Raw genomic sequence first — 16,026 nt, forward strand, 5'->3', positions numbered from 1 at the left:
GGAACAAGCAGTATAAAATAACTTGTTAAAGTTTTAGATCATTACTTATTTTCTATCTTCATTTTATTTTCTATTTGTACTGTTTCTATTTTATTTTCTTCCCTTCCCTTTTCCTGTTTTCTTTTTCCATTGCAATAAGAATGCATAATAAGGAAATTGATCTTGATTTGTAAATTTATGATATTAAGGTACTGAACCTACAATATCAGGCAACACAAGTATGCCCACCTCACCAGAACGGGATCCTATTTCACAAGGAAGGAACATTATTGTAGTAATACAGATTTATTCTTGTGTTTCATTCTGTTCAGCTTGGTTGATGATCACAGGTCATCATCGGCAAAGAATGGCATCTTCTCTTTCACCCAGTGTACAATAATATATCCCAAATGTGACTTCATTATTTACTGGAAAATACACCCCAATCTCATTATTCCTCAAATTTGTTATGTTTGACTTTGCAGGTATTTTGAAACCACATGCTTCTGAAAGGAGCATGCTTCATGGTTGTCAGATCTTATTAAGATCATCACAATCTATACAAGTCAAAATTAAAAATAATGCTTTAGTGCAGTGAAGGCTTAAGTACGAGATCATGAAATAGAAAACTGTTCTAAGGAATACCTACCCAGGAAAAGACTACATTTTGAAATGTCTGAGGTAAATTGCTACAACTTATATAGGATTCCTCATAATAAATGTAGTTTCCCAGAGCTGACTTAGTCCGAGCTAGCATTATTCTAATCATTGTTGGAAGTTATTAGAATGATAACGAATAGTAAATAATTAGTACTCAAGGAATTCCTGCACCTTCAAGCTTTTTATCATTCCTTTTTAGATTAGAAAACATTCTTGCTCAAATCGGGAGATAACATAAGGAATATACTAATTAGAAAAGAACGTGTATTTTAGGCATCAAATTTGTGTCAGTTATGGTATGCTTTCAAGGCTCTTGGTGACTACACTTATCATAGGCTTCAGCTACCCTTCTTGTGGTTATCATTTTTATGTAAAGACCATAAGAGCAGGAAGGGAAATCCATGTGTTTCAGAATGCAGCAGCACCCAGTTCTAACTTGTGCCGTCTCTCTGATGACCTACTCTCATATTTGAGCAGCAAACTGATACACCCAAACAGACAGCTCCTGAAGTTGCAGAACAAACAAACAAATAAATAAATAAATAAAAGTCAACATTCTTGTTCAGTGTGGTAGGCTTCCTTAGCAATGCAGAACCATAAATTGGCTTTTCAGTGGGATTTGGCATGTCTTACATATTTGAATTTTCAAGGGTATGTGAAGGAGTGATAAAAAATCCCATTCTTCCTCTTGGCCTTCAGTGCATGAACCTCTCTGTAAGGAGATTTGTTGATTTCTGTTTCATAAGTTTATTCACTGTAAATTCATATGGATGTCCTTGGTTTGTAGAAAGAGCTTTGCTGTACGGTATTTTTGTATTGCGTGTATTTGTTTTGGAAATGACTTTTCACAACCCGTTGTTAGATTTTCCAGAAGGCTTATATTCATTTCTGTTCTTGTAGGACTTCACTCATTACCTAAGCATCGCTAAAGCTAAGAGTTTTAAATCTTACCTTTTGTTTCCACAGGCTTGATGCAATATCTCTGTATGCTGTATAGACTCACTGCAGGATGTTAGGAAGAAAAGACTTACACCATAGCACTTCACAGTAACAAACAGTTCAAAAAGATTTACATGACCTTGATAATATCCAAGATTTGTGGAAATTTTTCCTATAAAACACCAGATACTATGCATATATCAGTCCAACCAGAGTGACTGGGAAAAGGCAAATTTACCACTATTATCACAGTTGCCCCTGATTAAACCCAAACTGTTTGAAGACAGTGAGCAGTGTCGTGTGTCATTTGATCACTTGGATACTTGTGCCTTTCTATTCATTTTCTGATCAACTACTTTCTTGATCTCTTGCTCCTCTTAACCTTTTCGAGTTGAAAGGTGAGTTAAAACATGCAATTACAGTTAATTTGGGTCCCAATTAAGCTGGGTTTATTTCGATTCCTGTGGTGTAGTGAATCCTCATTAATCTCTCTTTCATCCTGACCTTTATTTCTCCCTTAGGTGTTGACCCAGAAAAGGAATATTTGGGCACATATGCTTAGGACCATGTGAATACTGGAGTAAGATGTAGCAAAGATTTCTCCACTGGAACACTGGTTTCCACAAGTACCTGCAGAAAAGGTTGAGGCATTACAAAATTAAATGGCATACTTTTATCTAGAGAAACAAAAACAGTGAAAAGTTCATCAGGCAGCATGGTAGGAAATGTTTGCTGTGTTGTGGGATTTTTTTAGTGGTGATTCTTGTCATTAATAACAAAATAGGCTATTTCATAAGGACTAGAAATTCTGTAATTCTGTAGCACAGTATTAAATCATTCTATATCATATATAAATAGCATTTGATTTTCATATATATTGAGTAGCAAAACTACTCAGAATTGTTTCGTCCATGCAATGGAGATTGTTGGCCCAATATTTTGAAAATGTTCATAGTTGATTCAGACTTTAATGACGTTGTGTGACAAGCCTCAGTAGTTTGGATTTAGCACTGAACATAAGTCTTGAGGGCAATGTAGCATGCCTCCTTTTAAATCAGATGTGCTCCAAAAAACACTAAATTTGCATGACACTGAACTACATACTGATGACTAATATCTTTGCAATATGATCTATTGTCTAACAATTTTGAGGAATTAATTTAATTAGCTTCCCAAACTTCTCATTTTTTACTTATTTTATTTTATTTTATTTTATTTTATTTTATTTTATTTTTGTATATAAAATATTAGTTGTACTAACGAGACATTCTGTGTCCAGTTCTGGGCTCCCCAGTACAAAAAAGACAGGGATCTCTTGGAAAGAGTCCAGCGGAGGGCCACAAAGATGGTGAAGGGCCTGGACCATCTCCCCTATGAGGAGAGACTTAGGGAACTGGGTCTGTTTAGCCTTGAGAAAAGAAGGCTGAGAGGGGACTTGATCCAGGTTTATAAATACCTGAGGTGTGGGAGCTATAGTGGCGAGGCTGGTCTGTTTTCAGTAGTGCGTGGGGACAGGACTAGGGGCAATGGGCTGAAACTTCAGCATAGGAAGTTCTGCACGAATGTGCACAAGAACTTCTTTACGGTGAGGGTGACGGAGCACTGGAACAGGCTGCCCAGGGGGGTGGTGGAGTCTCCTTCTCTGGAGATATTCAAGACCCGCCTGGACGCCTACCTGTGCGACGTGGTGTAGGGAGCCTGCTTTGGCAGGGGGGTTGGACTCGGTGATCTCTAGAGGTCCCTTCCAACCCCTATAATTCTGTGATTCTGTGATTCTGTGATTCTGTGACATTCATCAGAGGAAAGGGAAACATTCTCAAATATCCAGTTCACAGTCATTCTCAGAGTTTTGCAAGCAATTACCAGGAATAATATATGAATGAACAGTGTATAGTGAAAGCATGATAGTAGTGATGTATGCTGATTGTTCTGAACTATTTTTGATCTGAAATTAAAAGAATGCCTTTTAAATGTTAATGTTAAGGAGACACATAAGTTATTATGATTCTTTCTGTGTGCAAATGATTGCATAACAATGGATGTCTGATGTAAACTGCATAGACATATGGCTCTCATAAAAAGAATTTTTCTATTTATATCTTGGTCTTTTGAAAAATCCTCTATATTGTTTCCATGAAAATTTGTAAGAAACTCCATTTTCTTACAGAACATGGATAGTTTCCTCTAAAGGCAGAAATACAGTGGTTTGGGAGTTATTTGGAGACTCACTAAATAATCTGGATTTTTTTGTTTAGTTTCAAATTTGGTATTTGCATCACACAGATGGCTCATCTTCCAAGAAGGATTTTAGTCTCAGAGCTCAGACTATTTTAATATTTTTTATTTATTATCTCTCCTTATTGTATTCCTCACCCTACTAATGTAGTGTGACCTCTAATTCACTGAGAAAGTAAACAATATTGGTTTTATTAGGAAACCAGAAGAGTTCCTGCTGTTATGCTGGCTCTCGTGTGTCTCAATTAAGGACAGTTTGCAGGTGCGAACTGAGCAGACTGCAGATGAGATCCCAAATGTAGGCTACTCTGATCATTCTTGTCCTTGTAACACTGCTTGTATTTCATGCATTCCATGCATTCTTGAAGAAATAAGTAATGAGTGTTTTCTGGATAATAATGTTTCTGACTGCCTATTCAAGGTATTTCTCATCATCTTCCAGTTAGAAAATAACAACAATTTGGAAAATGCTGAACTAGGTCAAGACAGTGGCTCATTGGGTTTCAGTGCATCTCTGCTCACTGGACATTACACAAGTACTGCGACCAAAAGAACTACTCATATTTTGCAATTCAGTTCCCAGCATGGGAAAATAACAGTGGCAGCTTCAAGAGTGTGACTCCTTCTGCAGTCAAAACAGGCAGAAGAAGAGCGAAGGAAACAGAATGATTTCTGCTGTTGAAGTGGATATAGAGCATAGGAAACACCAAAACATTCTAAGGAGGAACAATGAACCTTTTAGCAAGAACTTTGAATTAATTCCTTTTAGCAGAAGCTCTCAAAGCCCTCAGCAAAGTGCAAATTTTTCAAAGTGCATTTTAAAGAGAATAAAGAAGGGGGAGGGGGGGAAATAAATAAAAAGAAGAAATGAAAGGGAAAAAAAGGCTGATTTCAAAAGCACTATGAATATCTACCTTGAAAATAAGGAGATAGCCTATAAATTTTTTTGTAAGAAGATATATAACTGCATGTCTGACTGCAATCAGAGAAAACAAGGAATTATGATTCTCTTTCACATTGCTACCTACCAGCCATGAGTAGAAGTCATTTCTTACAACTCCTAAAATTGGTTTTAGAATTCTGTTTATCAGTTTAGGACAAAAATGTTCTGAAATAAGATATTTTGAAGTCTGCTATATCAACTAATTTAGAGAAAGAAATAATATTTCATTAAACAGAAAAATGTTATTCATGAATGCAATGCTTTTCACCTGAGGAATGTTGACTTCGGGTGTCTGCCAATGACTGTCATAATAAAGATGTGTCCCTTGCTTACAGTGACACAAATTTCTAACTTGTTCTTATATTTATTGAAAAAAATTGTGAGGAGCTAGGAAACCTGTGCTGATTTCATCAAGAGAAAAATACAGATTGCTCTTTAAAATGTATGTCTGCAGTATTTAGATTACAGATTATTTGGTGTAGAGAGTTGATAGCTTTGGATCTGTACCCTGCATGAGTCTCTGATGAAATTGCATGTACTCAAAGTATCTGGATTCAGGGAGTAATGTTGATAAGAAAATAAAAAAAGCAATCAATAGATTTATGCCACAGGTTAACCCAGCACTGTGAAACTTCTTGTACATTTTGTACACATGCAGTGGGTGGATTTCCGTCCAGAATGACACAATCACAATTCCTGTCAAATATAAATTACTTGATCCACTCTAATTAATCTGCTCTGTCAGGCTTTTGCTATTGATTATTATACATACGCATGCAGATTTTTGTATCCCTAAAATTAAGGTTTTCTTCTTCCTGTATTATATATATATTTTTTTCCTTTAGAAATCCATGTGTGCAATGTGTGCATTTATTTTAGCTGCAGGCAGAAAATCCATCATTCAAGAATGGAAAAATACTGAAACGTGTTCTGTTAGTCAATATCTCTCCCCTGCCTTCGTTCCTCTATGCATCTTAATTCAGGATTTCACAAAATCATGTAGTCCAAAATTCAGATTTGTATCTCATTGCAGGTGTCCTACTATCTCACTGTCGGGGGCCTTTGTATCCTCATATCTAATGGACCAATGTGTTCTACGACAGTATTCCCTTAATGAGCAGCCTGAAAAGTGGCACACCTGCTCTGCTGGAGAACTGCCAGTAAACAGATGCAGCGCTGTGCACTTCAGTGATGCTGAACACAGTCAGAGCAGCACGTGTGGTCTGTTGTTATAAGTAAAACAGGTGTTGTCTACAGGTATAGTCACTATCATTGACTGGTGGATAAGACTGGTGATTAAATGACACAAGCGTCATGAATTTTACTATAAATGATCAAAATAAGCCCTGTTCTTGATTTGCTATGACAGTTGAGGGCTCTGTTAGCTTAATCAAGTAACCTTAAAGAATCACGTCCTTTGTAATGTGCTTCCGACGGCCCCGTGGCCAAGTTACGCACTGCTTACACCAATGTGGTGGGTGGTAAAATGGCGTTTAATTAACCTCGTGAGTCCCTTATATAGGGCTCCTATTTCATCTAATACATATGCATTACTGAGCATGGGAAGACCTATCGCGTTACAGCACGAGATCTCGCTGATGCCTAATACAACATTTCCCCCTCCCCATGCTCAATAAAGTCATGTCCCGTTACAACGCGAACGCTAGTCCTAAACCTAATATATAAAAATGTTAGTCTCCATATAAATCTAAAATATATAAGTTATCTAAAAAGTGAGGTAGACAAGCTACAATTCATGCAGAGGTAGGTAGTGCAATGTCTAATAATATTAGTGGTTTTCTAATTATTATATCCAAGGCATCTTGGGTCTATACAGTTCCTTCTTCTTCTTAAAGCTTATCATATATCCGTTGGCACTCCATTTTGTCATTAAATATTCTTTCTATCATACGCTGTAAACAACCCTGGATACATTGAAACACACAAGGTAGGCAAATCATTAAAGCTAAGAAACTAAAATCCCTATAACAAACACAAATACATAAAAACACACAACAAGCGATACAACAAATGTCCTTCTCGTAGGTACAAGCAGTGGTTCTTTATCTGTTCCTTTCTTCTTTCCTGAAGAGTCACTTCGCGGTTGCGGCTGGCGGGTTCCCATCAACCATGCCTGAAAGGAAAGTACTCAGCTTTCGATTAGTTCTCTGTTTCTCCTAGATCACCCTTATTGGCGATTGCCGTATCAGGCTTTATCTTTCTTGACGGGACCCATAAAACTCTTCCCGATTCTCTGTCTTTTACTGCAGCATAACCTCTGCCCCATACTAACACAGACCACCCTGATTCCCAGGTACCATCATCCTTTTTTATCTTTACCGGTGGCCCCTCCTCGATGATTCTTGGTTGCCAATGCTTTTGCATCGGGGTACGTTTATTATCTCCTCGCTCAAAATGGTTGACTGCATAAAGTGCTCGTGCCAATACTTCTGCCTGCTGGGCAATTGGGATCCGGCCTCTGTGACCATCCCCCTCCCCAAGGACACGTATCTTATCTTTCAAGACACGGTTGGCCCTTTCGACAATTGCTTGCCCCTGGGAATTCCCAGGGATTCCTGTCGAATGTGATATTCCCCAACGCTCGAGCCATTCCTGGGTGGATCGTGAGATGAAGCACGAGCCATTATCAGTCTTGATATGCTGCGGCAAACCAAGGACCGCAATGGCAGTGGCCCAGTGTTGCTGAGCTGCAGGAGAGTTAGCACGTGCATGTTGTGTGGCTATGATGATTGTTGATGACGTGTCGATCGTGACCGCCAACCATTGCTTTGGAGCCATACGTTGTTCTACAGTAAAGTCAGTCTGCCAAACGTCTAGAGGAGAAAGCCCCCGAGGGTTAACTCCCGCCCCTAACACAGATGCTGAATTACAATGCGGGCAAGTTTGAACCACATCTCGAGCTGCAGACAAAGGAATGGAGCACGTTCGTGACAAGGCTCGTGCTCCAATGTGCAGGGTAGAATGTAAATCACGTGCCTTCTGAAGGGTGAACACCTGTCCACCTGCTACCCGGTCAGCCACTGCATTTCCAGTTGTAAAAAACCCCGGTACCTCCGAATGACTGCGGACATGAAGAATAGCCACAGATGCAGATCGGGAGGCCAGAGCCTCTTCCAGCAGGAAAGCGATTTCAGTGCTAGGCACACCCTCATTGCCCATGCGAAGCAACAATTTTGCCACAAAGGCTGAATCAGTGACCACATTACACGGAATTTCTGGCCACAATCGTAAGGCTATTGCTACAGCCCTGGCTTCAAGCACCTGAACACTGACTGTTTTGTCTGTGATCATCTTGTGCTCCCATTTATTGGATGAATTCTGCCAGACCACTGCTCCCTGACCAGTGGCAGAAGAGGCATCTGTAAATACAGTTGGTCCCTCCATCGGGGTGTCAAATACCCTGAGTTTTAATGAAATTTGAAGGGGTTTTGCAAGATCAAATATCGGCAATGAATCCGAGTAGAAGATTTTACCCCCAAAACCTTGCAAAGCAAGTAGAATGGCATCAGGTAGAGGGTTAACATTTCTAAAAGCACTTGGCATGTATAAAACATCTGGTTCTTTTCCCAAGGCTCTCACAGCAGCGAGCCTGATTTTTTGAAGCAAAGTGGATAGCTGCTCAAGCCAGGAGGTGAATGCTCTCACTGGCTGTACAGAGAATAACCACCAGAGCGGACGTGGCCGGGAACCCAAAGTTTGTCCGAGAATCCCTACCGCCCCATCTTGGCATTTGGTAACTGCCCCCTCCAAGGGTAAATCAGGATTCCATCGAGCAAGAGCATTTGAGGAGCAAGCCTGCAGGATTTCCCGCCAGGCCGAGTCCATCTCCTGTGTCCATGCTCTCTCCTCTCTGGGATCCGATCCCTTCAACTGGTCATAAAATGGTTTCATAATTCGTGGAGGTAGACCGAGGGCATTGCGCACCCACTGAATAGCCCCCACTAGCTTCTGGACATCCCACAAAGTCCTAATGTGGGGTTTAATATCCAAGCCTTGGGGTGCTACCATTGTGGGTCCAAAACGGTATCCCAAAAATTCAATCCCTGGCCCCCTTTGAATCTTCTCTTGGGAAATAGTAAAGCCCGCTGTAGTGAGAGCCTCAACCATCCGCCTTTCCAGGTCATGCAATTGAACCTCACTAGGAGCTGCAAGCAACAGGTCATCCATATAGTGAGCAATTCGACAATCAGGTAACAATATTCGGACTGGTTCAATCACCTTGCCCACAACAAGTTGGCAGATTGTGGGAGAACATGCCATACCCTGAGGGAGCACCTTCCAGTGATACCTCTCAGCAGGCTCTTGATTATTAAGGGTGGGTACAGTGAAAGCAAAGGCCTCTCGATCCTGGGCAGCCAAAGGAATGGAAAAGAAGCAATCCTTAAGATCAATAACCACCAAAGGCCAACCTTCTGGTACAGCTGATAATAGAGGACTGCCCTGCTGCACCGGACCAAAGAGGATAAGCTGTGCATTAACCATGCGAAGGTCATGTAGGAGCCGAAATGACCCTGAGGATTTTCGAATAACAAAAACAGGAGTGTTCCAAGAACTAAGAGAGGGCTCCAAATGGCCCAAAAGAAGTTCTCGTGAAACCAACTGCTTGAGCGCTGTTAATTTTTTATAAGGAAGGGGCCACTGATCTACCCACACAGGACGAGCATCCTGCTTCCAGCGCAAAGGAATGGCATGATTCATTGCCAATAGGTAGACAGTGGCCCTCTCTATAAATTTGTCATGCGGACCCCTAAGGCATCAAGGAAGTCCCGGCCCAAAATTGTGCCTGGAACAGACCCAATCAGAAGCTCCATAATGACAGGCTTGTCCAAGGAGCCATCCCTATTGATAACAGTGATCTCTACCAATTCCGCTGACTCGCCAGTTGACATTGTACCCCCAACCCCAGAGATGGTTGTCGCTGAGTTAAGCACAGGCCAATCTGGTGGCCAGTCCTTTTTTGCTACCACCGTAACATCTGCCCCTGAATCAAGCAAGGCAGTGGTAAGGATGGAGCGAGGGATCTTGTCATATTGCAAATATCCCATATAAGTCAAGATTATATCGATTAGGGGGCGTTGGCTAAGATCCATAGTTAACGCCACCGTGGGCGAGAGATTTGGTCTCTCCCCCTGCCTGAGTTCGACGGGGTGACTGGCCCAACTTCTTGATCGTGGGAAGGACCCTGGGCCCAAGGTGCCTTCCCAATTTCGTTTCCCTGCGGCATGAGAGTAAATCTTCGGCAGAATCGGGCTTCATGACCCAGCTTCCCGCAGGCTTGGCATTTTTCTCTAACCTTATACCGTCTCTCTGGAGCTGTACACTGGTTCTTGTAATGACCTATCTGGCCACATTTAAAGCAGGGGTTCTTAGATTGATTATTTTGTGCGGTCATAACCGAAAGCCATGCCTTTGTCAGGCCATCACTGGGCAATGGTGTTGCTTGTTGTTTGTCCAGCACATACTTAATAATTTCACCCGGAGTCTCCAGATCATCAGGAGCCGCCCGAATGATATCTCTAATATTCTGATGAGACTTTTGCTTAAGACAATCTTTTATAACGGAAGATAATGCTTCCTTAGGTAGTTCTGATCCTTCTACTGCCTGTATCAATCGATTGGCAAATTCAGAGAATGTTTCTGAGGGACCCTGCTTTATCTCTGACCACGGGGAAACAGGTTCTGCTTTTCTTACAAAGTTTCTAAAAGCAGTAGAAGCCGCCCCCGTGGAGGCAAGTAATTCTCCCGGACGGAGGAGCCTAAGCTGCTTCTCTGCAGATCCAGCCAGATCTGCATCCGTTCCTAAAAGCCTCATTAAACTAGTTTTCGGATCTCCCTCCTTCCCATTCGCTGGGTGGTTCGGATCACAAGCAGTCTGTGCTACAACAGCCTTAAGTTGTACCGTCCACTCCTCCTTCCACACAGTAAACTGTACTGGTTCAAGGACAACTCTCATAAGGCTTTCAATATCATATGGCAGTAGGGGACCCGGGGCCATAAGAGCCTCAAAGGTACTCATAGTCATCGGGGACCTCAAGCCCTTTTTCTCAATTGCCTCTATAAACCGAGTCACTGCTTTCGCTTCCAAAGGCACCCAAACTGGTCCTTTCTTCTGGACGACTATCGGAAACACCGCCCAGTCCCGTTCCTTAAGCCCCAACCCTCTCATTGATTCACGGATAACCGACCAATCGGTGGGCTTGCGAGAATCCTCTCGCTCCTCCCTCCTCCGGGGAGACGCGACCAATTGGGTGGGGGTAGGCGGAACCTTTCGTTCCTCCTCTTTTTCCTCCCCCTTCTGGGGAGGCGGGACCGACAGGGCAGGGGTAGGCATTTCCTTTCTTTCCGTCCCTCTCTCCTCCCCCTTCTGGGGAAACGGGACCGGCAGGGTGGGGGCAGGCAATTCCTTTCTCTCCACCCCTCTCTCCTCCCCCTCCTCGGGAGATAAGACAAACAGGGTGGGGATAGGCAATTTTCTTTCCTCCGCTTTTTTCTCACCCTTCTCGGGACGAGATCCCTCCTCCGGAGGTGGGTCTGGGGGTGGCTCAACGCCTCCACGGCGCGCCTCCCCACACGACTCTCCCTCCCTCGGACAAATTCCATCCCCCTCAGGCGAGTAAAAGCTTTGCAAAGAGGGGTATAGGCGGGGATAATATGGTGGCGCCTCCCCAGATGACACAACTTCCGCCTTCTCTTCCGGAGTTGTTTCGGGCGCGGCCATGGCCATTGTGAAAACGGCCGGCGTGGCCGGCGCCATTTTGGGTGCAGAGTCGCCGCCAGAAAGCGATTCCTCCGCACCCCCCGGGACCCCGGACGTCCCAGTATCCAGACCAAAAACCCCAGTCGCGATGGCCTGGACTTGTTTCTCCTCCTTAGCGGCTTTAAGAGCACCCAGGACCAAACCCCAGGTTTTTAACTCCTCCGCTTTATACTCGTGCATTGCTCTATGGAGCATGGCAGCGGTGAAAGAATCCCACCGCTCCGAATCGAGCAGATTACTAGGGGAGGGTAAAATCTGCGCCACCTCCAAACAGGAGATGACGGCAGCTATATCCTTCTTAGAAGGAACATTTCTAACGCAGTGAATTTTACAAACTCGTGATACTACCTTAATGACGGAATCCATTGTTTTTTCTGGTGCGCGACACCGTACGTCCTTGCACCCTTTGTATATACTCGAGACCTGTAGTCCCGCAGTCTTCCACGGTCCTCGTTTTCTTACGACCGAACCGCAGGTAGCAGCTGCTTCAATTTCCGCCCACCGAGGCGCTTCTACGGGATCTAACCGTAGGACTTGCGTCCGCCACGCAGTTAGCCGTCGCACACTACCCCCAGGACGTGCCTCAGAGAGGGCACCAAATGTTAGCTTAATCAAGTAACCTTAAAGAATCACGTCCTTTGTAATGTGCTTCCGACGGCCCCGTGGCCAAGTTACGCACTGCTTACACCAATGTGGTGGGTGGTAAAATGGCGTTTAATTAACCTCGTGAGTCCCTTATATAGGGCTCCTATTTCATCTAATACATATGCATTACTGAGCATGGGAAGACCTATCGCGTTACAGCACGAGATCTCGCTGATGCCTAATACAACAGGGCTCACCCAATGTTTGCTGGCAGTCAGCCTGCCTCTATTATTCTGAGAGTTGTAAGTGTACAAGAAGTACAATACTAGTCCAGAAATAAGTAACTTAATTAAAGGCCTGAAATCTACAGGACTGATTTTAGGGAAAGATCCCCTTGAATGAGAAGTTATTCAACTGTAATTATTACTTTACTGATCAAGACATAAGAAGACAAGGCCTGAGCCCTGAAACTAATCTTTCAGAGCTTTGTTCGCACAGCCTACCACATATTCTTGCTGTTCTCTAGATGTCAAAAGAGCCATGGGTATTGCAGTGAAAGAAAGAAAGACAAAAAGAAAAAAGTGAAAGAAAGAAAAAGACAAAAATTTAGCTTTTCTTAATATATGTATCCTCCATGTTGTTGCTCTGTGGAGTCCCTCTCTGTAAATATATATTTGCCTCATGTGCAAAGCCTCCTCCACCTTTCTTCATACCTCATTTTCTAGCAGCTCATGTGCACGATGCCTAGAGACCTGAGGAAGACACAAATGGACCTACAACAGATCATGCAGTCAGGTTAGCTGTCGCACCATGTTCTGGAAAGGCCTTATCAATATATCAAAGCAATGAGTAGTGGGAAACAGGAATTTGGAAGGGGGATAGATCTGTTTTGGAGTGGGATAAAACTGAGGCCCTTACCATCAAAGCCAAGACCAGTGATGTAGAAAGGCTGCTCTACTTCTGCTAGTCCTCCACCAAAGAACAGGATAGTGGTTGTCATTGTAATAGTCACTTTAATGTCCTTCAGAGATAAGCAAACCACTCATTTCTCAAGCAGGAAAATTTGATAGTGGAAAATGGCATTGAAGCCTGCTTTTAAAATACAAAATATGTACTATATTACCCTGATTACGAAGAAGAAGGAAAAAAGAAATTAAGTTTACTTTTTAAAAAATCACTATTTTAATGGATAAATAAAACAACCTTATTTACAATTTCTCATGTTTAAGATGTCTAGGTTCCAGGAATGCTCAGAAAGTATTACATTTCTAATGAAACCGTGTGCATTAAAAACATTAAGGACTAAATATAGATTTATTTGGAATATGTGATTTTGAAGTTCCTGACCTGTATGATTAGAGATTAGCAAGGTTTTTAACAAGTTCTTATGAAACATGGTAAAAGATATCCAACTCAAAGCTGTGAAATTTAGTGTTGAAGACTGAAAACTCCTTAATTTGAAGAAATATGGTTTGAAACTAATTACAGTGGATAGAAAAATTGAGAGGGATGCAAAGAACTTCTCAATAGGTAGAAGGAGCATATTATTTAAGAAAGAATAATGTAACAGCCAGAGAAAAAAAATGAATAGAACAGGTATATACATGCCTAGAAATAGCTATTAATACCACAGAATTATGCACTACTCAGTCATTAACATCACATTGCACCTGGCACTTTAACATTTTAGTTCTTTGAGAAAGAAATTAAGAGCTCAATTATGGATCTGAGGCATGCTGAGAAGGGAGAAAGATAAATACTGTTTTGTGGTGCTCTGGGAAGCCATATGTCTCTGGAAGGCATAAAAAAGTCATCCATCTCTACAGTGATCCATCTCTACACAAACCATGCTGGTTGACCAACCTCTGCTGAAAAATGTATTCTCCATGGAAACTCATTAAAATTCATTCTGAGTGTTAGGAAACAGTGTCAGAAGTACAAAGTTTTCCTTTTCCTTTTCTTATGCCTCTTCAATAGAGGTAGTTTCAAGTGATGTTTCAGTGTAAATTACATGTGATCAGGAACTGAAGATTTAAGTAGCTATACCTGGTCTCACAAAGGATGTGGTTCTGTTTCGGTTTTCAGTCTGCTGAATGTGAAAGCAGTGCTTTCAAAATGTGCAGCACTGTGGATTTTGCCACACTGCATGATCCTGTAATCTTCAGATACAGGTCACAATGAAAATATGTCCCTGATTCCAGTAATTAAGGCAAAATTGTGCATTATTTATTTGAGCTTTGATCCGAGAGCTCAAGATTTGATTTGTGAGGCCATGCTTGGTGAGCTGCCTTCTACTTTTCTAGTGATCCACATCTCATATCCTTGGTACTGTCCTTCTCGGTAGATTTACAGTAAGATCTACTTGTTTTCATTTGTAATTAAAGATTTTTTTTTTTTCATTATTTATAATTTGTCTTAACACCATCATATATGTTCTCAACAATCAAATATTTTCCTTTATGAAATACTTATATATATTACATATGCAGTAAATCATTATTCAAGCAATTCAGAATTATCTTTGCCACTTCATTTTTGTCTGCCTAATCATATTTTTAGCTTTGTGAAATGTACCTTTCTGGAATACTGAGAACACATTTATTGATCACAAGCTATATTTTTTCAAATTATAAATACAATTTTATTACAGTCACATAAATTCTCAGCATTATCTTTAGAATGACCAGTTGTTTTCCTCTCTTGGCGGTGAAGTTTTAATAAGCAAAATATTTTTAAGATATCAGACCTTTAAACTTGAATGCTATTATCCATCTGTTCTGTGCCATTACATTTTTCATTTTATGATTTTTTAAGTGAATCTTCAATTATTCTTTCATGATGAGAGATCCATATTCATCACCTGTGCTGTAACTTCTCTGTCAGAAGTCAGCTCCCAAATATTCCAGTTTTCTGAAATGTCAGTATATATGAAAGGACTATATATTATTTTTCATGTGGAATACAGTCCCTCCTTGTCAAACCTTTTTGTAAGAGGAGCAGGTGAAACTGAAACATAATAGAGGTGGTTGGAAAGCTGAAGAAATAGGACTGTTTTTCTTATCTCAGAGATCAGAACACCAGCCCAGATACTGGACTAAGCTGCAGGCATCACAGTTCGCAAGTTTTCAACAACAGAAAAAAATCTGTCTAAGAATCTGAGTAGAAAATATTCAGATGATATGTATAAATATTTAAAAGCTCCATGTTTGGTTCCCTATTCTAACTATTTTTATTACAGAGGTTTTCAATCCTAGATAGCAATGGCTCTGATAACAGTGATTATTTTCATCTATATTCTAGATCATTTTTAGTACACTGCAGTGAATATGGTAAGAAAACTTTTGAGGAAGTAAGTTAAATGAAATAAATAAATTCACAATCTACAGAGGATGGATGCTGCTTTTCAATTCAAGTGTTAAAAATGCCTATAGGGGCTAGAGACAGTTATTTGAATAGCTATGTGAAATTCTACTGAACAATTAGCAAGTGCCATTAATGCAATTAGCTTTTGAGAAGGTATCCCATTTCTTAATGCTGAAAGAATACTTTATGTTGGACCTATTAAAAATTACCTCTTAGGCTAAACTAGCTATCTGTTTTTCTGCTCTAGAAAATGAAAAGAGAAAGTCAGTCCTGTGAGATGATTTATTTTTATCTGTTCCAGGACGGTGCATCATCCTCCACTGGATGTAAAGTTTTCTTCATTGACTATAGAAAGTGGTGTGAAATCTAAAACCTTCAGTCAGAGATTCTTCTTCAGTGATAAAAGCAGCTGCATTCATCTCTGTGGGCTTTTTAGTAATCCCTTTTTTTAGTAATCTCTCTGGTCAATGATTTCCTTTTAATAAAATCATTAAGGTTTGAAAAGACCACCAGGATCATATAGTCCAGTTGTCAACCCACCACC

At 41.1% G+C, this 16,026-nt stretch overlaps 1 protein-coding gene across 1 annotated transcript; it reads right to left on the reverse strand.

Moving 5' to 3' along the window:
* Positions 1 to 9,633: 9,633 nt before the first annotated feature.
* LOC140249447 (uncharacterized) lies at positions 9,634 to 13,119 on the reverse strand. Its single transcript, XM_072331021.1, has 2 exons — positions 13,038 to 13,119; positions 9,634 to 12,154 (listed from the first exon to the last, which is right to left on the reverse strand). Exons 1-2 carry the CDS (start codon positions 13,117 to 13,119, stop codon positions 9,870 to 9,872), a joined length of 2,367 nt encoding a protein of 788 aa, XP_072187122.1. The 3' UTR covers positions 9,634 to 9,869.
* Between the last annotated feature and the right edge of the window lie 2,907 nt (positions 13,120 to 16,026).

This window comes from Excalfactoria chinensis, chromosome 3 (assembly GCF_039878825.1).
Source record: "Excalfactoria chinensis isolate bCotChi1 chromosome 3, bCotChi1.hap2, whole genome shotgun sequence".
Classification (NCBI taxonomy): domain Eukaryota; kingdom Metazoa; phylum Chordata; class Aves; order Galliformes; family Phasianidae; genus Excalfactoria; species Excalfactoria chinensis.